The sequence below is a fragment of the Castor canadensis genome, chromosome 11, assembly GCF_047511655.1.
Source record: "Castor canadensis chromosome 11, mCasCan1.hap1v2, whole genome shotgun sequence".
In the NCBI taxonomy this organism is placed as follows: domain Eukaryota; kingdom Metazoa; phylum Chordata; class Mammalia; order Rodentia; family Castoridae; genus Castor; species Castor canadensis.
In genome coordinates this window covers 109,771,257-109,796,314 of record NC_133396.1, presented here as the reverse complement: position 1 = coordinate 109,796,314, position 25,058 = coordinate 109,771,257, and the positions used below count along the sequence as shown (strand labels likewise).

The window sequence follows — 25,058 nt, the reverse complement described above, 5'->3', positions numbered from 1 at the left end:
AAGTACAGGGAAGAGTTCTTAGTGGCATGTGATATTTCTGTAGTAGTCAAATGCTTAACGTCGCTGTCTTGACACCAGCGCTTCGATCCGGAACTCTTTTCTGGGTTGTCAATTGAGAGAACCCGCTCCCGCTCTTATCCTGAGTTCACAGCAAGCAAAACCAGTCCTTTCAAACAGCCGGTTTTAATTTGACCTACTGAGCCACCATAGGGGCGACCCGCCCACCGCCGCGCGCAGGTCTTGCACGGGTGTATTCGTTACCGCGTCAGAGTCCCGGGTCACGTGATCACGAACAGCCTGGGGATTGGCTTTGTTTCTCTCCTCCAGATTGAGTGGAAGGAACCCTGAGAAGCAGGCCGAACGCATGCGCAGTGCCGGGATTTCCTTGGCCACCGGGAGCTGAGCTGTGGGGTTGAGCGATAAACAGGCTGTGGCTAGGGAGGAGTGGGGGGGGAGGCTCCCCGCTCCGAGTTTTTCCTTCAGGTGGGGTTTAGCTCCAACACGGGGTCCTGGTAGCCGGTTTGAGCCTACTCTCTTCTGAAAGGGTAAGGTAGCTTCTGCGGAGAGCGGTTAAAGTTGTGGAGGGAGTGCAAGACAGGAGTTCTCCCCCATGTCAGGCGAATGGTGCGGCCCTGAGCCGGTTGGGGAGCCAGCAGGACGAGTCTGAGAGCGGCCCCAGAGCGGGGCGGGAAGGTGGCCCGCAGAACGCGGGTTCTGTGAAGAGACGTGGAGAAGATTCGATTCCGAGAAGAGGAAGAGCCCGATTGAAAGGGAGCGAGTCCGCCGAGGGGGAGGGGGCTGCCAAGATGGCGTCGGCCTCCTCTGGGCCGTCGTCGTCCGGGTTTTCGTCCTTTGATCCCGGGGTCCCTTCCACTACCTCGATCTCATCAGGTAAGTCAGGCGGGGTGTGGTTTGGTGAAGTCTCTGCGACTGAGGGAAGAGCAAGCCCTGGGAGGGCACCTGCAGTTGGGAATGGCCGAGGGGTCGCCGGTAACGAGGATAGAGGGCTGGATTTTGAAACAGCAGGGATTTCTGAGCGGGCCGGGGCATGTGAGGAAAGGATGGATTTGACTGAGAAAAGGGAAGCTGTCGAAAACGTTGACTGTCTTATAGGTAGGAAGGAAACAGAAGAGAAACAGAAGGGAGTAGAGAAACTAAAAGGAGGCTTGGTAGGTAGAGAGGAACTACTTGATGTGAAAGCCAGGTAGAGTCCTAGTTGATTGTGGAGTTAATGGGATCAAACATGGCAGAAAGTATTGGACTTAATGTATTGAACAATTAGGGGATGCTTTTGATTGCTGGGGGTTAGGTAATCGTGGATTTGTTGGGAGTGGGAGTTAATGGAGCGGTCTTTCTGCTCAGAGACTCCCCCAATGCGTCATTCCTTCCCACTCCCCCTCCCCCCGCGCGGGCGCAGACACACACATACATACTTTGTCAGACTCTTTTGGTGACTCTCACCTCTACAAAGTTACCCAACTTTGGAAAGCATTGGGAAGTTTTAGAGAGAGAGTCTAAGGGATGTTAGGAATTAAGGTCAAAAGACCCTAAAAACAGAGGGAGAGATGAAATGGCGTTTTGAGTTGCTCTGTGGGTAGCGATATTTGGAGTTAGGCCTCAGAAAGATGGAGGGGTGGAAGGGTGGTTCTAAGTGCTGTGAAGGAATATTGCATAATAGGAAATAGACTGCAGGAATGCTTAGGAAATTGGAATTTGGGGAATGGAGCCAGGGAAGATAGCGCAGAGTAGTTAGAAACTAATGAAGCTGAAGGGTGGGCTGAAGAGGCCCACAAGAAAAGCGACAGATTGTGTGTAGGAGGGAAAATGTGTGTTGAGGGGGGTGCGTCACAAACTGTTCCAGAGCTTTTATCAGAAATGTCTGGTGTTCCACAATGACTGCTGCCTCTAGACTGCAAATAGGAGAGGCTACCAGATGTTGGATGCTTTACTTGAGATTTTGATACTTCTTTACACCTGGGATTGCATCCTTGCCATTTTGAATTGGCTAAATAGAGGGTCGCAGATTAAATGAAGCAATACATAGTCACAGGTCTCTTCTTCATAAGCTGCAGTTTATTTATCTTTAGTTTCTTGGAGAAGTAATTTTTGCCTTTCCTCTAAAAGCATTAGAGGGACCAGGTGCGGTGGTGGCTACAAGCCTGGGATATTGAGGCAGGAGGATCATGAGTTTCAGGCCAGCCTGAACTACTTAAAAATAAGAAGCTCAAGGCCAGACCGAGCTACCAAGGAAACCTGTGTCAACAAAACAAAACACAAAAACAAAAACCACTCAAAATAAAAAAATAGGTTACTCTTAAAAAGTAGTGTGTTTATATCCTAAAATTGGATTCAGTTTCTATCTCATGGAAGTACCAGCTAAATAGGTAGATAGGTTCAGGAGTAACAAGGAAATATTTGTCATTTGACTTTTTTTTTTTTTGGGGGCTGTCCCAGAGCCTTGCGCTTGAATGGTGCCCTCAACCTTTTCTTTGTCATTTATTGGTACGCCTTCCTCCTCTTCTATCTCTACTACTGGTTTGGATAATCCTAATACCTGTTTGATATTCTTTTGGGATTTTATGTTTTCTGGCAGATCTTAGGGCTAGCAGTTAATAATACAGAGTACATAAATGTTTTTCAGCTTTCACTAGAATGTCAAATATTAGGCTTCAGTGGACTTTACAGGTTCTTGACTTTATTATTATCATGTGAAGTCAAAGTATAAGAATGTCTTAAATTAAAAATAGTCCTAGATTACTTTTTTAACTTTGTCACACTCTTCTCTCCTTTGGCATAAACATACTGAAATAGTTGGATTAAGAAAAATACTGTTCATAAGTATACCTAAAACTTTTTTGGCATTATTGTGTGCAGACAGACCCTGTCTACTTTTTTGTGTGTTTCTGTATGCTCACTTAGGTTGGAGCTTAGTGAATTTAATAGAATTTTTCCTTTTAAGGATATATTTTTGAAGAGGATAAGATGTTTGATTCAGATACAGGAAAGGCTATTAAGAAGAAAGTGTTTTGTGATTGGAGAAGACTACTTCTCTGGATGGTACCAGGAGAATTAGGAGCTTGGAAGGAATAAGCAGAGGTTTATCATTTCCTAACTTGTTAAAAGCTAGAAGACTAGCTTTGTAGAAATTCAAGGTGTGTTTCATCCATCCTATAACCAATTTGTTGTCCTTAGATGTTTAGCTGAACTCCACTTAAGTTTTGGTGAAACTCTGAAATCCTGAAGACAAGTTCTGGCAGTGTTGAAAATGAATATAAAATAAGAATGTCATGTTTCAGAGAATGTCATGTTGATGGACATGATTCCAGACAAGCCATTCATAAGCTTTGGGGACTCAAAAATCTTTGGGCACTCAAATTAGGAATAAGAGGTTATTTAGAACAGTTTTTCCCTGATAATAATAAACCCCTTGTCTAGATTGTTTTACCATTAAGCTAGAGCTGGTATACTGTTGATAGTGAAATACAGAGGGTAGAGCAAAGGGTAAGTTCTAAGAGATGTTAAACATCTTTTCCCATTGGAGTAGTCCCCATGTTTGGATCTGGGGGAGGCAATTATAAATGGATACATCTTACAGCAACCATCCTCATGTGCTTGTTCTTACATTTTGGTTAATAAAAAGTTCAAGCAGTTTGCTGTCTGGTCTCAGCTGTGTGGTGTGTAAAGAAAATTTATTCCTTCCTTTCTTTTTCCTTCATTGTTATTCTTTGGATAATGTCACCACTTAATAAAATCAGTCCTGATGAAGTATGGTTGATGGTGTGACTATCTGTCCCAGTCAGTGTTCAGAGAGCTTGTTTCCCTAACTCTAGTTTTAACTTTCATCAGTAGTTTGAAATTTAAGTCACTAAGTCCACTTTTTACTAGAACAGAGTTTCTGTTTTGGACTCTTTGGCGGGTGGGGTGGGGGAGGGTGGGGTGCTGTACTGGGGTTTGAACTCCTATTTGCTAGGCACTATACAGTTGAGCCACTCCTGGGTTCTTGATTTGAAGTTAGTAGAGGGGTCAGAAAGCAAGCTAAGATGCTAAGATGTACACTGCACCCCTGAAATAAGAGCTGTGTGATAAAAATCACACCTGACTCTCACAAGGAAAAGCGCTTGAAACCTTAGATAATCATGAACAGTAGTAGCTTTTGCTTCATAGAACAGTTTTGAAACAGTCACCCTTCATCCATGTGATTTTATCAGGAACACAAATGATTTGGGAGTAATTTTATAGCTCCTTTCCTGATTTTTCTCCCTTTGAGGGAAAGCCCAGAGTATATTGGATTGAAGCATTTTTGTTTGAGACCTTTATAAAGTGGGGCCAATTTCATTAATCCATGGTTCTGATGGCTTTGTTATTCCCTGTAGAACCCCACCAGTAAACTGCTATAGTCTGGTAACTCCAATAGTTGGCGTTATTGACTTTTCCCCTCTCTGGTACTGGAAGTTGAACTCAGGGCCTTGTACTTACTAGGCAGGTGCACTACCACTTGAACCACCCCATCAGCCCAAGATATTTTATTTTGTCTGTGTTCTTTGTAGACAACTGTAAGCTAATCGTATACAACTGTAAGCCATTAAAGGGTTGACCTTTCCTTTAATTCTTTCACTCTAGTGAAATTAAAGCAATTTAGACTACTTTAATTGGCATTCAGAATCAAAATTTAAAATGAAAAAAATACAATGTTGTATAGGGAGAATATCACAAATACTTTTATGGTTACTATTTTATAAGTAGAGAGAGTTTTTTTTGTCTGTTTGTTTTCAAATACTGGGGTTTGAACTCAGGACCTCATGCTTGCTAGGTAGGCACTCTGCCACTTGAGAGATTTTTCTGTTTGCTTTCACTATTGAGAGTTGTGTTTGTAACCTCCCTTTTCTTTTGTCTCCTTGGTAGATAATGCCAGAAAACTGACATCAGAGTATCATTGTTTTTTTGTTTTCGATAAGTTTCACTGTGTTGTTCAGGCTGGCCTCAGATTCCTGGACTCAAGCCATTCTCCTGCCTTAGTCTCCTAGTAGCTGGGATTATAGATATTCATAACCATGCTTTGCTTTTGGTTAACTATTTCTGCCATGGCTGCTTAAGTCCAGTGTCAGGTATAATTAACTAGTCTTATAGGTTTCCGGAATCTGAGATTAATTGGTAATGTGTACTTACAAGTTAGCTTTGTGTATCAAATAGTATGTTTTACTTGAAGATGCTTGTGGACTCATGGGTTGATATGAAACTCTTCTGATTAATACCTTTGCTCAAATATATACTACCTAATAGCTATTAAATGTTTTATTAACCTGTTTTTCTTTGATAAAATAATGAAAACTATAGCCTGTGGATTGAACAACAGAGACAATACCAGGGAATAGAGAAGGTGGTTATTTTATTTATTTATTTTTTGTCTGTACTGGAGTTTTAACTCAAGGCCTCATTCTTGCTTGGCAAGTGTCTACCACTTGAGCCATGTCCCCAGCCCTCTTCCCTCTTTCTTTTTTTGAGATGGGGTCTTACTGTGTTGTCCAGGCTGGTCTCCTGAATAGTTGGGATTATATCTGTGAACCACTGTGTCCAGCTTTATTTTATCCTTTAAGTTGGACATTTTCTCTGCTAGAATTTTGGAGTATTCTTACTTGACATAAAGAAGGCAACAAGACAACCAGTATTATCAGGTTTTTTTCCCTCTTTTCCTTCTACTTGGTGTGGGGTTTTTGCTTTTGTTTTTGTTTCTTTGGCTTTTGCACTTGCAAAGCAGGAACTCTACTGTTTGAGTCCCCCTTTTGCTTTTTGAGACAGGGTCTTGCTATGTAGCCCAGCTGGCTTCAAACTCTCCATCCTCCTACCTCAACCTCCCAGAGTGCTGGGATTACAGGTGCACCACTACTGGGTAGTGTGCCAAAATTACAAGTGTGCTTCAGGATTAAAGTGTACTTCAGCATAAAAGAATGCTGTTTTCTGGTAGTCGGGTAGAGGAAATTCTGTTTCTCTGTGTTCTAAACCCAGCCCAACATTTGGTTCTCTTAGAGGTACCTTCCCCTCTTTTTTTTGAAGCAAGATCTTGCTGTGTAGTAGCTCAGGCTAACATTGAACTTGGGATCATCCTGCCTCAGCCTCCCCAGTTCTTGTATTATAGGCCTGTGCCATCGTGACTGAGGAAGCTCCTTCTTTTTTTTTTTTTTAATGGTGCTGAGATTTGAATTCAGGGCCCACACTTTGAGCCACTCCACCAGCCCTGTTTTTGTAATGGGATATTTGAGATAAGATTTCTCAAACTATTTGCCCTGGCTGGCCTCACTTCTAACCACCATCCTCCTGATCTCTGTCTCCTGAATTGCTAGGGTTACAGATGTGAGCCACCAGTGCCTGGCTAGGAAACCCCTTGCACATTGCCATCTTGCACCTCACTTCTCCACCCTTTCCCATCAAAAGAGGGTGTTCTTAGTTTCCACTTATGTTCTTTCTCCATTCTGTTCATAGCTCCTGTGAGCTTTTGTTCATTTACTGTTTCCTGTTTTAAGTGAATTTTTTTCTCAAAGCTTTTCTTTTTTTAAACTGTCACCAGCTATTTGTCTTTCTCTTCTTATGAAATTCCAGTCTGTTTCTTTGTAATAGCTGAATAAAATATGAATTAATTTATAAACACTTGATTCTTGGAAAATCTCCCCATTTCTAGAATCTGAGGAAGACTTTGGCAAAAAGGGAGGAGGACAGGTTTCTTGTAGGGAGTTCAATATATCATATTTTCTTTGAGTAATAAACTGAGCACTATGTAGTTAACTCCGAATAAGCACCGTCTCAAAAGAGTGTTGAGGGTGGGCTATGGGGAGGTGAGCAAGGGAAGTTGTGGGGAAGGAATGGGAAGAGGTTTTTTAAGGACATATAATTAGCTAGAGTAGAGTACATACCAGTTTTCCTGTGTACAGTGTAGGTAAACAAATGTAGTAAACTTCAAGTTCTCATTAACAAGAACCTATATAAAATGGAGCTGATGGTAGAGAAATAACTTGATCATATTTCTGATGTCTTTGGCAGAGGGGGTTTGCCTTGAGGTGCATTGTTGTCAATTGCTGTTCTTTAAACTTCATTAAACTTTTTTTTTGCTGAAATAATGTACATTCTAATCCAGCAAAACTCATTGTTTTTTCAAGCTAGATAGAGCCAGATTTGGACATAGAATGGGGAGGTGGCAGTCTGCCAAAAATTCAAGTGCCTCTTAGCTATGGGTGGCTTATTCAGAAGACCCAGGTCTTTGAAGGAATGACTTGGATTTTTATTTTGCATAATTTCAAGCAAAGTATTGATGCCAAGGGATACATATTTGAGGCCTAAGAAACATAAAATTTGCCCTTGTAGAACTGGAGGCAGAACTCAATGAGAGGGAAATACACTTATTTAATTTAACCCCCTCATTTTCCAAGTTAGGAAATTGAGGATCTGAGAGATAATTACTAGTGGTGAAGTTGTTGCATAATGGTTGTATGTTCTCACAGTGAATTTTAATAGATTTATGGCTCATTTCTTGCTATACTGCTTTTGACTTTTAGCTGAAGTGCCTCCAGGACTGGTAGATATTTTTGAACTTTTGTTTCTAGGTGCACCCTTGCCTTTTCTAACTTTCTCCCAGAAGATCTTAGAAAAATGGATACCTGCCAGGAAACAAAATTTAGCTTTTCGGAGTTATGTGTGCTTTTTGTTTTTGTTTTGTTTTGTCAGTACTGGGGTTGAACTCAGGGACTCATGCTTGCTAGGCAGGTGCTTTACCACTTCAGCCACTCCACCATAGTTTTTGTGTTTGGAGAGGCTGATCTTGAATTCCTGCCTTAATCTCCTTATAGGTAAGTGTCACCATACCCATTGGTACAGTTTTTTGTTTTTGTTTTTTTCAACATTGTCATGTAGAGCTATGTGCTTGGAAATACTTCAGATGCATACTGACATTTCAGACACGTTTCTGAGTATTTTCATTTGGAGAACATATTGTGCCTCCTACCTACAGGGTTATAGTTAGAATACCTTTGAGTGTTCCACATTACCTAGGACCAGAGGTCCTAGAGAGATTACTAAGATTGCTTCAAATAGTTCAGTACATAACTGGGTTGATTTTGTGTGTGTGTGTGTGTGTGTGTGTGTGTGTGTTATGTGTGATTCTGGGGTTGAAATCAGGGCCTTGTGCTTGTTAGGCAAGCTCTCTCCCAGCTCTTTTTGTCTTTTCTTTTTTGCTGCTGGGATGGAACTCAGGGCCTTGCACATACTAGGCAGCGCTCTATCACTGAGCTACATCCCAGCCCTAGGACTTAACATTTTTGCACATGCCAACCTCTGACCTTGATCCTCCTTCCTCCACTTCCCAAATAGCTGGAATTATAGGTGTGCTCCACCACACTCAGCTTTTTAATTTTTGTTTTTATTTTTTGAGACAAAGTCTCCCTGTGTAGATCCAGGTTGCTGAAACTCATGATCTTCCTTCCTTGCCTCCTGAGTGCTAGGATTATAGGCCACCAAGTCCTGCTGTCCACGTCCTGACTTTGTTTTCTTTTTATTTTGTTGTAGGGGGTTTTGCTTTTTTTTTTTTTTAATTCTGGCTCTCAATCTTATCAAAAGAGAGTCCTATAAGAGTTAGTTTTTGTTTCCAAACAAAGAGAACTTATCTCTTTCTGCTCTATGTAGGAATTATTGATATTTATGTAGTAGCAGATCATTGAGTTGAGTCTTTGGAATTGCTTCTCTGTGACCTGTTCAGGCAAAACTCTAGTTGTCTGAAAGGAATGCACATCCGGCTAGCCTCTAGCATCTCTAAATTATATGTGTACTTCAAACATTGAAGTCAGTCACACACTGCCTCTTAGTTTCTCATCTAGTGAATGATGTCATCTCTGACGGAAATGCTTCTGCCCTGAAAGTGCAGGGAGAGGCTCTGCTATTAAGGCCAACTCTTGTTCTACATGCTTGTGGGGTGGAGGGGACCCAACTCATTTCAGACCTATTCATGTCTGAACATATCTTTGTTTAAATTATCTCTTTTAAAGCCACCTCCTTTCCCCCTCTGAAATTCGCTGTTTTCATACATCTTAGAATTATGTTGATGAATTTTTTTCTCTTTTACATTTTTCTAATTCCTCTCCATAGGGAATTTTGGTCTTCAGTGGTTTAATAGTAGCAAGCAAATTTATGGAGAATCACAGTGATATTTTGCCAAGTGACTAGAAGCCAGCCCTTCCAGTACCTTTTCTTCCACTAACACAATATGGGGTGAATCTAAGGACTGAAGTAGAATGCTCTCCTAAGATGGTACAGAGTTGCTCAGAAAAATCTGTGACACTGTGTGATGATTTAGCTTTGTATTTTAGCATGAATTGATTGGGCTGTCTCCACTATGTCATTTGACTTGGCTGGTTCAGCTATTCTGAAATTATTTCAGTAGTAGTAATGATGTCCTAGTTTATTTTCATAATTTAAAGACTTTTTTAAAAGTTTGTATTTTTCAAGTCTTGACATCCATGAGTTATGCCAAAAATAGGTATCCCTGATTGATACTGATAATCTGAGGGGGATATCAAGTTTCAGAGAGAACTTCTTATCAAATGTGCTTCTGTAGGTATGCGTGAGGCTGTATAGACATCTCAAAGTAATACGGAGTACTGGGATCATGGTTATTTTTATCTTGGGATTGTGAGCAGAGTTTTAGGCATTTTCTTTTCACACTTTTCCATCTAGCTCCTCTTTGCAGCAGTACAATGTGATTTTAATGAGCCTGAGTTAATATGTGTGTGGGGAGTGATGGTCGTTTGGGGGTTGTTGAATAGTGATATACTGGGAATTATGGGTTAAAGCTATCCCTGTGCATCCCTTTTCTTTAATTATCAAGTTATATAACAGACATTAAAACATTTGTTATAAAAATATGTAGTTCAGGAAAAACAGAAACAAAGTTACAAAATCAACCTACTCTCACCACCTACAGATGGTCGTATTTTGGGAGCCTTTTATATATAAGTACATGTGAATTCATGGATAAAAGTTTCATAAAAAATGTATATTTTTTACCTTAACAATTTATTATGACATGCTAGCCATAATTCATTTAAAAAATGGTTATGTATTCTATTTTAAACTGTACTTTGGTTTATAACACCAATTCCCTTTTGTTCACTTAAGTTCTTTCCATTATATCTATTCATTTATAGTTATTGTATGCTGTAGTAAACATCCTTATATGTGTATCTTTGTACAGAAGCCTAAATGCAGAGAGGTCTTATACCTGAAAAATTCTGCCAATTTGAATTCACTTGAGTGAAATGATTTAAATGCACGTTTTGTAACTGGAATTTTTGTGCCAGACCAGTTCCTTTTCTTTTTCTTTTTTCTTTTTGATATTTACTTAGTTAAAAAAATAATTTCACTGTATGGTCATGGAGATTGAGCACCATACTATGTGCCTGTGTGTTTTTAATATGTTTATTCTGCTGTAAGCAAGGAGAAACACAGAAGTAAGTGATAACTTTCTGTTTTTCCTCATTAGGTTTCAACTTTCTGTGCTGTGGGGTCAACCGTAAGAGAGGTAGATCTGATGTGTGTCTGTGCTGAAGAAGCATGAGCTCCTCGCAGTAACTGGCAGCCAGCTCCTCTCCCCTGTAACAATCGCACACTTTTTGTAGTGGTAGTGCATGGTCTTCTGAGAAGGCTATGAATGTCTTGAAAGCATTATTTGACTATAGCTCTGCAAAAGATGCTATCCTTTTTTGTGTGTGTGCTGGGGATTAAACCTGGGGCCTTGCATATGCTTGGCAAAAGCTCAACCAGTTGAGACACATCTCCAGCTTTTTCACTTTTATTTTTTAATTTTTTTGAGACAGGGTCTCACAGGTACCTTTACCCAGGCCAATCTTGAACTAGAAATTTTCCTGCCTCTACCTTCTGAGCAGCAAGGATTACAGTCCTGTACCACTACTCCTGGCTAAAAGATACTATCTTAATGTAGAAGTATCTTCTCATAGTTCCTTTTGTTTCAGCAAATTAGTCTCAGCCTTTCCTTTTCCCCATTATACCTCTCATTTCCATTGACCTTTCCCATCCCGTAGGTAGGATTTCATAATTCACAATGATAATAATTGCTAGTATTTATAAAGTATTTATTTACTGTATGTTGAATTTATACATAACTTAATTCTTACAAAACTCTTTGGAGGCACATGGTATTTATTTACTTATTTTTGGTACTGGGAATTGAACCCAAGGCCTCACTCATCTGAGCCCACACACTATCACTAAGCTACACCTCAGCCCCTGTTCTGCATTTTATAGAAGTAACCAAGGCCTAGAGAAGTTTTAACCAACCTGCCCAAGGCTACCTAGTTAGTAAATCTGTATCTAGTCTTCAGACCTACATATTCCGATTCTCACCCTTGCTAATCTGTTGTTTTGTTTTTACTATGCTGGGAACCAAACCTATGGCCTTGAACTTGCTAATAAAACACTATGCAATTTAGCTACATCCCCAGGTCTCCCTGTGTATGTAAACTAACTTGACTTTAGACCAGATTAAATACTTGTTGTCTGAACCAGAAGTCCTTGGTGAAGAAGGGAAAAGTATAGAAGGGAACTTAATTTTTGTGACCATAACCCTCTTAATAAGCAACAAAATTCTGAGGCCCTCTGTGCATATTATGTAGAATTATGAATCTTTCAGAAACTATTTTGGAAAATCAGTTTCTTTTGAGGTACTGGGAATTGAACCTAGGGCCTTGTGCTTGCTAGGCAAGTGCTCTACTGCTTGAACTATACCCCAGCAGAAACTATTTTAGAAACTAATGTGGATTTTTGGTAAAGACTGATAACCAATCCTATAGTCAATTCCAAGATGCCTAAGACACTTTTGTATTTGTCTATTAGATCTATTACAAGTGCTCTTTTTTTTTGAGACAGGGTCTTGCTTTATAGCCTAGGCTGGCCTCAAACATGCAGTCCCGCTAGGCGCTGGTGGCTCAGGCCTGTAATCCTAGCTATTCAGGATACAGAGATCAGGAGGATTGAGGTTCGAGGCCAGCCTGGGCAAATAGTTCTTGAGAACCTATCTTGAAAAAACCCCATCACAAGCCATGTGCTGGTGGCTCATGCCTGTAATCCTAGCTTCTCAGGAGGCAGAGATCAAGAGGATCAAGGTTCGGGGCCAGCCTAGGCAAATAGTTTGTGAGACCCTATCTCGAAGAAACCCAACACAAAAAAGGGCTAGGCCGAGTTCAAACTCCAATATGGAAGAAAAACAAACAAACAAATAAACAAAAAAAAACTCCGCAGTGCTCTTGCCTCTGCCTCCCAAGTGCTGCGTTTATAAGTGTGTGCTGTTTCGCCTGACTAGAAGTGCCCTTACACTTTTAATCAAGTCAAACGCTGAAAAGAAAAATGTAATGAATCTTTCCCCCCCTGTTAAAATTGTTACTCTTTTTTTTTTTTGGTGGGACTGGGGTTTGAACTCAGGGCTTCGCATTTGCAAAGCAGGTGCTGTACTGCTTGAACCAAACCTCCAGTCCATTTTTTTTTTTTTTTTTTTTTTGCTATGGGGTCGCTAGGCTGGTCTCAAACCATGATCCTCCTGAGGTCAGCCTTCCAAGTAGCTGGGATTACAGCAGTGAGCCACCAGTGCTTAAAATTGTTACTGTCTTAATTGAAAGATAAAATGATTCTTTCTGAGCTAGGTATGTTACTTCCTGCCTGTAGTCCCAGCTACTCAGGGGACTAAGCCCAACATGTGTAAGACCAGCCTGGGCAACAAAGCAAGACCCCATCTCAAAAAAAAAAAAAAAAAGTATTTTTTTATTACTAGGACCTTAACACCTATAAAACTATGAAAGTACTCTTTTAAGTAAATAAAGTATTAAACTTGAAAGACAGTTTCTGCTCCTCTGGTATATTAACATTGTTTGATTGAGACAAGGACAATCTCACTTAAAAGAAATGAAAGGTCATTTCCTACTATTTTTTGCCAGGGACATTGATGCCTCCTGCCAGAGGAACTGAGTGTTATTTTATTGAGAGGGACTGAAGGAGGAGGACTGTATTCTTAATTCCTCTGTCAATGAAAATAAAGGCTAGATTTCCTTGTCCCTAGGAGAGGAGTGCCTTAAAGGAAGAAAATAATGTGATTGTATTATCCATTACTAATCTGGGATTTACTTGGTGTGTTTTAGAGCATTTTAGTTCCCTTAGTATTTTAGAAAAAAGTTGAATTGAAGGTCAGGAATGTGGGTTCCAGTTATGGTTCTGTCACTGCCTTTGCTCTGTGATTTTGAGCATACCCTTTAAACTTGCTGTTCCTCTATACTCTTATATGTATTTAAAAAAAAAAAAGTAGAAAGGAAGAACTTTCATACTTCTCTTCCCTGCTCTTCCTTCCCCTGGGATTATAGATGTGAACCACCATGTTCAGCTCAAAGACCCTTTTATTTTTTGCAGTACTGGGGTTTGAACTCAGGGCCTACACCTTGAGCTACTCCATCAGCCCTTTTTTGTGAATGGGATCTTTCAAGATAGGGTCTAAGATCTCCAGAACTATTTGCCCAAACTGACTTTGAATCTCCATCCTCCTAATCTTTGCTTCTTGAGTAACTAGGACTGCTGGCATGAGCCACTGGTACCCAACCTCAAAGACCCTTTCCTGAATGATTTTTTCCTTAATATAATGGTTATTGATTTGTCAGCTTAAAAATGGCCAGGTAGCTTCATTTGTGGCTAGAGGAGCTTAGTTCTCAACTGCTCTACTTAGAAAACAGCCTTCATAAACAGCTTTCACTAACAGCTATAGAGTTCAGCCAAACAGAGCATGCCTTGGCCAAAATTTTAAAAATTTCCTAAACCCTTTTAATCTTTTAAATTCTTTCTACAGGGGATCTGGGGCTGTAAATTATGGAGGTTAGACCTACCTGGTCTACTGACCCATTTAAAATGTTATTTGAACTTTTTTTGTATGTGTGGTACTGGGATTTAAACTTTGGGCCTCACACTTGCCCTTCCACTTGAGCTACTCCCCTAGCCCTGGCCCTGTTTTTTTGTGTGTTGGGCATTTCTGAGATAGGGTCTCTCGAATATTTGCCCAGGGCTGCTTTCAAACTTCCATCCTCCTGATTTCTGCCTCCTGTGTAGCTAGGATTACAAGCATGAGCCACCAGGCGCTTTTTTTTTTTTTTTAAAGCGGAGCATTTTGTTTTGATATTTTTGCTCCAACAAAGCAACATTATCTCATTGTTTAGAATGCTTCTTGGTTCAGAGTCTGTTAATAAAGTAGAAGTCCCATAGTTATGAAGGAAACAAATATTATAGAAATGAATTGAGAAGTTAGTGTACTATAAAAACAATTTCAGTTTTAGAACTTCATTCTTGATGCTTGCCTTGACCTGAGTAAAGCTCAGATGAATCAGTTTGATTTTCCTAGACTTGCTTTATTTTCTTCTGTGGCTTTTTTTTCATTTTTATATAATTTCTCAGATATACACAAAGTAGTAGAATAGTGTAGTGAACCTCCATATAACCATCACTAGCTTCAACAGCAACATTTTGCCAATTTTGTTGACTATTTCCCTATTCCCCTACATCCACCTCTGGAATATTTTGTTTATTTACTTATTGCAGCACTGGGAACTGAATTCAGGGACTCATATGTAGGCAAGTGCTTTTTGACTAAGCTATATCTCCACCCCATTTGGAATATCTTCAATAAGCTAAATTCTCTAATCATTTCATCAATAAATACTTCAGGATATATTTCTGAATAAGGAGGGTTTTTTGTGGGGGGAGGAGAATGTGGGGTTGTAACACAACCACAGTATTGTGGTCATGTCTATAAAATTAATAATAATTGAGGGGTGGGGACATAGCTCAAGTGGTAAGCATGTGCTGAGCAATTGTGAGGCCTTGGGTTCAGTCCCTAGAACTGCAGCAACAAAACAAAACAAAAAACAATAATTGGGACTAAGAATATAGCTCAATGGTAGAGTACTTGCCTGGTATGCACAAGGCCCTGGCTTTGTTCTTTAGCACTGTAAAAAGTGATACTATTTAATTTCTCCTCTCAAGGCTTCTGTCTCAGAAGTCTTTTTTTTTTCTCATTTTTATTAAAATATATTTGTGCAGGGGGTATTTATTAGAATATATTTGTGCAGGTGACAATTCCAAATAGGCTTATATTGTACATTGGTTAGATTGCCCCTCAGAAGTCTTTTTATAGTTGTTGTTTTTTCCTAATTAGCATCCAAATAAGTTTCACACATTTTATTTGGTAGATGCATTTCTAAGTCCTTAAATAGTTCCCATTCTTGTTGTATTGTTTTAAGGGCCAGGTGAGAAATATTCTTAAGCTTTTAGAGTATTACACCTATATAAATGATTTGGTCACAAGAGAAATAACCTTTCTAAAAATGTATCAGCGTTATAGTTTAGTGTTACAGTCAGTGTTAAGAATGCATTGATACCTAAGTGCAACATTGAACTGGGGCTAAGGTGTGTTAAAATTGAGCCAGAGAAGGAGTTGAGTGTGCATCTCAGTGGTAGAGATGTGTTTAGCATGCAAGGCCCTGGGTTCAATCCCTAGCACACAGAAAAATAAATAAAAAGAAAATTAAGCCAATGAGGACCAGCCAGCCTAGGACTGACTATAGCATTTACAGCCAAGTCAGGAGCCTATTATAACCACCCTTGGGTAAAATGCTCTCTAGTGTAGCATATGCAGTATTTCCAAGTATGGTCTGACAGTAATGTAGGTGTTTGAATCGTGATCAGAGTTTAGGCTTAGATGGGGAAGTGTAAGACCCAAAATCTTCAGAAGAAAAACTTTCCTAGGGCTGGTGTAGTGACTCAAGTGGTAAGAGCACTTGCCTAGCAAGCACGATACCTTGAGTTCAAACCCCAGTGCTGCCAAAAAGAAAAAGAAAAATTTTTCTTTTAAAGAAAAGTAAATTTTAGTATTGGATTTCTTCCTTATATTCAGTTTCTCCATCCAGAAAGATGTTGATACATATGGAGCACAGACATAGGTTATAAAATGATTATGTATTTAGGATATTTAGCTTTTTTTTTTTTTTTTTTGGCACTGGTTTGAACTCAGAGCCTCACACGTGCTAGGCAGGAGCTCTACCACTTGAACCACTCCACCAGCCACTTAGGGGATTTAAACAAACGCTAGGAAACAGTTTTTCTGTTGAGCAATACTCTAGTCTTATCCATGGAAATGACTCTTATTCTCAGTAAAAATTGTCTGAGTAACATTACGGTCAAGTGTTGCCATACTGAACTGGTTTTCTTTTCCCTTTTTTTCTTTTATTTGTTCCCTTCCTTCTTCCCTCTCTACCCCCCAACTTCTATGCTTACAAAAGGGAAGGCTTGATTATAATGTGCAGTGCTGGTGACCCTTCAGTTTCATTGACTTCCTCAGTAGATGATTTCTCACTAGCAGACTCTTAAGCCAAGTGGTCAAGTGTTATCTGGTTCCTTGTATTGTTACTTGTGATCTTCACTGGGTTTCTGGACCAAGTTGGATGTTGCAGCAACATTGGTAAAGTTCTCTGGGTATATTTCTTTTCCTTGCCCTTTGGTAGTTTGGATCTCTGATCTGGTAAAGAGGAAAGTAAGTTTTGTGTCCTGGATTCCCCCCTCTGTGTCACTTGTTTTAAATATTATTTAGATCCCATATCTTTCTTCCTACTTCAGCTGTAATGCTTTTGGGTTTGATCATAATGCTCCATTGCATATAACTAAGCAATTGACATCAAAACTGCACTGAAAGAATTCCTCCCATCCTCATTCCAAGTATTTTGCAGGAGTGTAGCAGTTACAGAACTACATGGTTGAATGATAAAGCTAGGAAAATTAGCAAAGTAGAGCTTGTTAGGAAGAAAGTCTTGTACTTAATTATTGCCTTGAAAAATCATTTATCTCTTTTTTCTCCATTGTTTAACTTTGTTCAGTGCCTTTTTTTTGGGGGGGGAGTGCTAGAAATTGGACTCAGGGGCTTGTACATACATGTATTTTAGCACTGACCTATACTCCCTCCCCTAATCAGTGACGTGTGTGTGTGTGTGTGTGTGTGTGTGTGTGAGTGTATGTAAATATATACACATTTATATATATGTACATAAGAGTTTATTTGCTAAATGATGCTGCCAGATTAGGACTTGATGCTGGCTCTTCTTAGTTCTTCTAAACCCCTCTTTCTGGGGGTAAAACAGGAAGGGACAGGTCAAATAATAACAAAGGAGTCCAGAAGAATCAATGTTTGTCTTCTCAGTTGAAAATATACTGATTTTTTTCATTAAGAATCACTGATTTATGTTGATACTATTCTAGGAATGGGAGGAGAGGGATAAAGAAAAATAATGGAGGGTTGAATTCAACTATGATATAATGTAAGAACTTTGGTAAATGTCACAGTATACCCCCAGCACAACAACAACAACAACAAAAAAGTCTAAAAAGCGGGGCAACTTGTGGCCCACACCTGTAATCCTATCTACTCAGGAGGCAGAGGTCAGGAGGATCATGGTTCGAAGCCAGCCCAGGCAACCCTATCTTGAAAAAACCCATCACGTAAAAGGGGAGTGGCTCAAGGTGTAGGCACCTGAGTTCAAGCCCCAGTACCGCAAAAAAAAAAAAAAAAAAAATCACTGATGTACCAGAGGCTGAGGATCGTGGTTTGAGGCCAGCTTGGGCAAATACTTTGTAAGACCTCATCTCCAAAATAACCCAGAACAAAATGGGTTGGAGGCGTGGCTCAAGAAGTAGAGTGCCTGCTTTGCAAAAAAAAAAAAAAAAAAAGAAAAAAAGAAAAAAAGAACGAAAGTTTATTCCCTGGGCATGATGGTGCACGTTTGTAATCCCAGCACTCTAGAGGCAGAGGCAAGAGGATTGTGAGTTCCATGCCAACCTGGGCCATATAGCAAGACCCTGTCTCAAAAAAAAAAAAAAAAATCACAGATGCATGTGGGTATGTTGGGGGACAGGGCAACTGAGCAACTAAGGGATTAGGTAATTAAACATTAAACCTTGCTATAAGCCCTCTTTGCTCTTGCATTAAAAATCCCATTTAACAACATATTTGGCATTTTATAGTCCATAAAGTGGTTTGATTTGGCTTATCTCATTTAATCTTTTTTGAGATAAGGTGGCACTGTGTTGCCCAGCTGGCTGGGAACTCTTGTACTTAAGTAATTTTCCTATCTCAGCCTCTCATGTACTTGGGACTATAGGCACACTTCACTGTGCCCAGCTTATCTCATTTAATATTTACATAAACCATCTTTTAAGTTAAATACAGAGAATAATTTACCTGATGCAACATGAATCCAGTCTTTTGAATTTTTTTTCCTATTTTCTTCCTTTTTTTTTTTTTAAAGACATGGTCTTTAAAACCCAGGCTGACCTAGAACTCACTATTAGACCAAGCTGGCCTCACCTCAAACTAGAGATCTTCCTGCATCTGCCTCCTGAGTTCTGGAATTACAGGCATATGCTACCACTCCTGGCTGGTTGGGTAATCTTTTTTTTTTTTTTTTTAATGGTGCTGAGATTTGAATCCAGGGCTTTGTACTTGCTAGGCAGGTACTCTACCACTTGAACTACACCACCAGTACCTGTAGCTCAGGATTTTGGTTCTCAGTTGAAAGGGTGTAAGATGTAAAGGGTTTAACCAACCTTCCTCCCTCTCTTCTTCCCTCCCTTCCTCCCTTCCTTGCCTGTGCCCCCATGCCTAGCTACAAATAAACTTTAAACACCAACAAACTCCTGTTCACAGCAGAAATCAAGGTGAGGATATGGGAATGCAGACTCAGTTTCTGCCGAAACCAAATGCTTCTTTATTATTTTGACATTTTCTCATTCTTACCTTCCTCATTGCCATAGACCAACTCTTTACCTTCTGAAATAATTAATGTAGGAGGAAAACACCATAGATATGTTCTAAAAGTTCTTATTCTTTGAGGACACACTCAACACTTGGGAAGGTGAGGCAGGAAGATTGTCAGATGGAGGCTAGCTTGGGCTATATAGTCTCTAAAAGAAGAAAATAAAAAATTATTTGTCAAGCCTAAGGTCACTAGTGAGTTTTGGGTATCTCTTAGAATGCCTATTTTAACCATGGTATCAAATGAGACCATCTGACTCGTTTTTTTTTTTTTTTGGCAATCATGGGATTTGAACTCATGGCCTCACTCTTGTTAGGCAGGTGCTCTGTCACTCGAGCCACACCTCCAGCCCGACCATGGTTAAATGTATTGGGAACAGTTGTTTCCCAGAGGAAATGTGATACATGAGTTAGAAAGTTGGCTAGAAAAAGAATGTGTATAAGATGTGTATAAGGCCTTTGTGAGGGTGGAAGAGGAAGGGATATTTAAAAGTGCTATTCAAAAGGATCTGGTATCAGTGAATAAGAGGCAGGAGCCTATGGTCAGGTTTAGTTTGACTCAAACCTTGATTCTTGATAGAGATTATGTAAGAGTGTGTGTATACACTTAAGTTTGTTTGTTTGTTTTTAATGCAGCATCATCTGGAGTCAAGAGACCTGTGGCATCTGAGGTGGGTTTCATATTGATACAGTAACCACTAAAACCTTAATCCTGGTGTAGGAAGATACTTGTTTATGGTATCTTCGTTTTCTCTCTGCCTAAGTCTTGAAAACCTAGACAGGGTTTTTGGTGTTGTATTTGGGACCAAACCCAAGGCTTTATGCTAGGCAAGTGCTTCACCACTGCCCTTGATAGATAGTTGTTCTTGTATCTATAGTAGTCTAGAAATCATACAACTCTACTTTTCTTAGACTTTATTTATTATGAATATTAACAATATCTCACATTTATTGAGTTTTTGTTTTGTTGGTGATGCTGGGGTTTGAACCCAGGGCTTCACATTTGCTGGGCAGGCAGTCTATCACTTACACTCTGCCAGCCCTTTTTTGTTTGGTATTTTTGTTTTTGAACTCAGGGCTTCACACTTGCTAGGCAGGCACCCTACCACTTGAGCCACTCCACCAAGCCCTTTTTGTGTTGAGTATTTTCAGAATTGGGTGTCTTGAACTCTTTGCCCAGGCTGGTTTTGAACCGTGGTCCTCCTGATCTCTGTCTCCAGAGTAGCTAGGATTATAGGCATGAACCACCAGCACCCGGCTGAGCTTTTCTTAATGTAACAAATACAATGTATAGCCAAGAGTTAATACTGCATCTAAATGCGCTTTATAGATATTTTTATTTAATCCTGAAAGTGATCTCAATTAGATAAAAAAGTGAGGATTAGAAGTTCTATAAATTGCCCAAGTTTGTACTAATTAATAAGTGGGATTAATAAGGCTGGGATTCAAAACCAGGCAGCCCAACATTAAAGCTCACCCTTATTTTGCTGTTACTGACTGCTATTTGCATACCTTTAGTGCATAGGAAGAACTTCTTAGAACTCCTTTTGGTAACAGGGAGCCTATTAATTTCCAAGATTTTTTTTTCCCCTGTGCAGAGTATCTTTAGTTTGCTTTGCTTTCTCCCTCCATGGAGTTTCCGTACCCCATCTCTCACTTCTTTTTCATTCTTGCATTTTAGTCAGAGGCCTCAGAATGCTGGACATAACTCAGAATGCTTTCTAAAATCTGTCAGATGATCTACTGTGGGTTTTCTGGTACTAAGGGCCTTGACAAGAAGAGTAGAACTTGAATATCAGGTCTTAAGAGTATGACATCCTGGGCTGGCAGTGTGGCTCAAGTGATAGAGTGCTTGCTTATGAAGCACAAGACCTTGAGTTCAAACACCAGTACCAAAAAATAAAAAAAAAAGATCATTTCATCCTGTTTCCACTGGTGTTTGCCTTCTGGCTTATTAGCTTTTTTTTTTTTTTTTTTTAATCAAAGGTGAAATATATGCCCTTTGAAATTTTCTTTAGTGATCTTTTAGCCAGTTAACACATTGGGCAGCAACACAGTGGCTATGTTTTCATGAAGTTTTTTTTTTTTTTTTTTTTTTTTTTGTGGTACTGGGGTTTGAACTTGGCCTCATGCTTGCTTGGTAGGCCTGCTCTACTACTTGATCCACTCCGCCAGCTTGTTTTTGTGTTGCATATTTTTGGGGTAGGGTCTTGAGAACTATTTGCCCAGACTGGCCAGATTTTTTTTTTTTTTTAACATTTCTTTTAGCATGTATTAGTTGTATAGGAGGGGTTTCATTGTAACATTTCCATATCTGCTTACAGTGTACCCTGGTTAGGTTCATCCCCATATTAAAGGATTTCAACAGGTTTCATTGTTCTATTTTCATACAAGCATATAAAGTACATCAACCATATTCATCCTGTCCATTCACCCTTCCACTTCTTGCTAGTACCCACCCCCTAACAGACCTGTTTTACATTCCTGTTCATCTTTTTAAGTATATAATCATTGTTCAAAGGTGTTAAAATAGTTTTATGGTTTGATAAACTGTTGCTCTAGCTGTTGTATTACATGAGAATCATATATTAATCTTAATTTTTCTCTTCTAGGTGCCTTATGCCTCTGGCATGCCCGTCAAGAAAATAGGTCACAGAGGTGTTGATTCTTCAGGAGAGACAACATATAAAAAGGTAGGTCTGGCCTGGCATCAGTGACTCTAGCCTATAGTCCTTACTGCTTGGGAGGCTAAAATCAGGAGGATCATGGTTTGAGGCCAGCCTGTGCAAGTAGTTCGTGAGACCCCTATCTCCAAAATAAGCAGAGCAAAATAGACTAGAACCTGCTTTGCAAGTTCAGATCCCTGAGTTCAAACCCCCAGTCCCACCCAATGTAAAAAAAAAAGGTAGGTCTGAGTGGAACCCTCTCATCTTACTTTGGTAACTCAGCTGGAATAGCACTGTCCTTTTGATACTTTTTTGGAGGTACTTTCCCATTTCTTAATGTCCTAAAACTTTGACAATAGTCACCATACAACTTGGATTTCAGAATTTATTTCACATAATTGTTTTCTATCTGTATATGTGTGTTTAGCTGAGAGTGTTCGTTCTTTATCTTCTGTGGTGCTGGGGATTGAACTCAGCACTATACCAGGGATGGTGGCGAGTGGTACTGGGGTTTGAACTCCAAGTCTTATGCTTGCTAGGCAGGCACTCTACCACTTGAGCCATGGCCCCAGCACCAGAATGTTTTTAATGAACAAAACTAAAGTTGGTTGCTATTTCACTGAGCTGAAGAAACTGGGTTTCACTTGTAGGTATAAACATGTAGCTAGCTAAGGGCCATTTTTACTTTGCCACAGGGATCCATGTTTCCTGAAGATATTCTGTCTTTTTTGATTTATGTTTTGTCCTGTTCTCCTCTATCTCTTTCCCCTTCCTCCCTCCAGTTCTCCAGTTTTAGAGTTCTTTTGAGAGGCTTAGACTTCCAAAGGGACTGTTTTAGCATCTATATCTTGCCTGGTAACAGTGTGTGAAAAAGATTTCTTGGAGTCTTGATTCTGACCCATGTAAATTTTGTGTCCTCTGCCTTCATTTCCTTTTCTTTTTTTTTTTTTTGTGGTACTGGGGCTTGAACTCAGTGTCTTCACCTTGAGCAGCCACTCTTTTTGTGATGGGTTTTTTCAAGATAGGGTGTCTCAAGCTATTTGCCTTTGAACCACGATCCTCCTGGCCTCTGCCTCCTGAGTAGCTAGGATTACAGGTGTGAGCCACCTGCACCTGGCGTCTGCCTTAATTTCATTGTCCCAAGTAGCAGAGATGGTCTGACTCATATTCTTAGTCAGGAACCAGTCTGTCTCTGAGGCTCATCTCAATTCAACAGACAGTTACTGAGCTTTTTATGTACTGAGCATTGAGATATAAAGATGAACTTCTAATCTTTGTTTTTTGGAGTGGTTCTATGGTTTAGACTCAGAGCCTCAAGCTTGGTAGGCAGGTGCTCTTACTGCTTGAGCCACTCCTCCAGCCTCAGGCCCTTCTTTAGAGGACAGAAACTTTTGTAACTAGATAGTCAAATCAGAATTTTGGTTAATTTTAGTTACATTCTTTCTCAGATGAATTAACGTTTGGAGGGCCCAGATATTCTAGGGGTAGAACCTTCAAGGGAGACCTAAGATTATCCTGTCAGTGCAGTCTGTCTTCTAGGTGAAGATATGGAACTCTATTTGAGCATGCTGATGGGGGTGGGGGGAACAGCTTGCATAACCCAGACTGGCTTAGATGGCTCCACCTTGACTACCCACTATCTTCACTGTCCTTCTAATCTGTGCAATGTAAAGCACCAGCATACCCCAGTTTAGTCTGAATAACTGGAAGGGCATTTGCTTTCAAGTGTTCCTGCTGACTTCCGGAGTTTTGTTTTGTTCTGTTTTTTGTTGTTGTTGTTGTTTGGTTTTTGTTTTGGCTACCGGGGTTAAACTCAGGCCTTGCATTTGCTAGGCAAGTGCTCTATCATTTAAGCCACACTCCCAGTCCTGGTTTTGGTTTTTTGAGACAGGGTTTCACTATGTAGTCTGGGATGGCCTCAAATTCATTCCTCCTCAGCCTCCCAAGAGCTGGGATTATAGGCATGCACCACCACGTCTGGTTTCCTCCTGAGTTTTTATTGCTATAGTTAGACTTAACACTTGAAATTTTGCTGTCGTTTCTTTTCTTAGACAACCTCATCAGCCTTGAAAGGTGCCATCCAGTTAGGCATTACTCACACTGTGGGTAGCCTGAGTACCAAACCAGAGCGGGATGTCCTCATGCAAGACTTCTACGTGGTAGAGAGTATATTCTTCCCCAGGTACATTAATTAATATTTAGGGAAATGTTCTAGAAAATAGGGCTTTTTCAAAATCTCAGGGAAATTTTAAGAGTTCCAGGTTAATTTAAGCATGTCTCTCATCCTTAGCCTGGTTGTAATCAGGGTGAATGGGACTGGAAAATTCATGGAACAGATACTGTCCTCTACCCTATGGGTGTCCTCTAGCCTCTGGCCTATGGGGTGACCTGTAAAAAAACCAATTTGATGCATTGGCTAGGAGGCAGTGTGACTTCTGTGTCTTATTCCCCATATTATGCCTTTGTCCCACTGAGTTACTAACTCATCTTATGCCTCTGATTCTTTAAGGAGGATGTTTTGACCTCCCTATGAGTGTCTTTCCAGGGTGGACTCCCTGAATGACAGGGACTGAGAGTTAATGCTTCTTCTATTTAACCCCACAGTGAAGGGAGCAACCTGACCCCTGCTCATCATTACAGTGACTTTCGTTTCAAGACCTATGCACCTGTTGCCTTCCGTTACTTTCGGGAACTATTTGGCATCCGACCTGATGATTACTTGGTAAGCTTCTGATCTCAGAACTCTGTGACTCCAGGGTCAGAGAGATATTCCCAAAGGAAGACTCCCTCTTTCTTGTTTTTCTTTAGAACAGAGGTGCATGTGTACTTGATTTCTGTGTTGGGCAGGCTCTGGTATGTCTGAATATACTGTTCTATCTTGGCCTCAGTATTCCCTTTGCAATGAGCCACTGATCGAACTCTGCAACTCGGGAGCTAGTGGTTCCCTTTTCTACGTGTCCAGTGATGATGAATTCATCATCAAGACAGTCCAGCATAAAGAAGCAGAGTTTCTGCAGAAGTTGCTTCCAGGATACTACATGGTAAGGAGGAGAAAAACACTGGTCCACTCCTGGACAAGGCTGGGGAGGCTGACCTCAGCAGGGCAAAACAGTATCAGTGCTTTCGTCTAAAGCATGTCATTCCTTTTTTGTGCTTTTTACCTCTTTACCTCTTTGCCTCTTTACCCTTAAGAGGGGTTTTGTTTTTCATCCCTTTTTGTTTGGTTTTGGTGTTACTGGGGTTTGAACTCATGGCCTTGTGCTTGGTAGGTAGGCACTGTATCACTTGAGCCACTCCCCAGACCTCTGCCCTGTTTTAAGTGTTATTTGACTTTAATTGTTTTACCCAAAGGCAAGATTCAAGGTGATTTCTGTTCAGTCTACCTTATATTTGGGGAACGAGGTGGATTATTTTGCCTGATAATCTGTATTCAGTCTCACTCTGACAGATTGCTCTTGTAGGTTCTGGATATGTTACGGAACTCTTTTTGCCTCCTATAATACTCCCAA

General features: G+C 40.2%; 1 protein-coding gene across 2 annotated transcripts in view; it reads left to right on the top strand.

The window, feature by feature from the left end:
• Positions 1 to 333: 333 nt before the first annotated feature.
• Pip5k1a (phosphatidylinositol-4-phosphate 5-kinase type 1 alpha) overlaps positions 334 to 25,058 on the top strand; it is a 36,886-nt gene continuing 12,161 nt past the window's right edge. Inside the window, exons 1-7 of one of the 2 annotated variants that reach the window (XM_020155850.2) lie at positions 334 to 891; positions 10,520 to 10,558; positions 19,520 to 19,554; positions 21,496 to 21,576; positions 23,601 to 23,731; positions 24,154 to 24,271; positions 24,438 to 24,590. In XM_020155850.2, coding sequence (XP_020011439.1) covers positions 807 to 891; positions 10,520 to 10,558; positions 19,520 to 19,554; positions 21,496 to 21,576; positions 23,601 to 23,731; positions 24,154 to 24,271; positions 24,438 to 24,590 — 642 coding nt within the window. In that variant the 5' untranslated portion in view covers positions 334 to 806. The remainder of the gene's footprint in view (positions 892 to 10,519; positions 10,559 to 19,519; positions 19,555 to 21,495; positions 21,577 to 23,600; positions 23,732 to 24,153; positions 24,272 to 24,437; positions 24,591 to 25,058) is intronic. The other variant, XM_020155851.2, reaches the window with a different exon arrangement.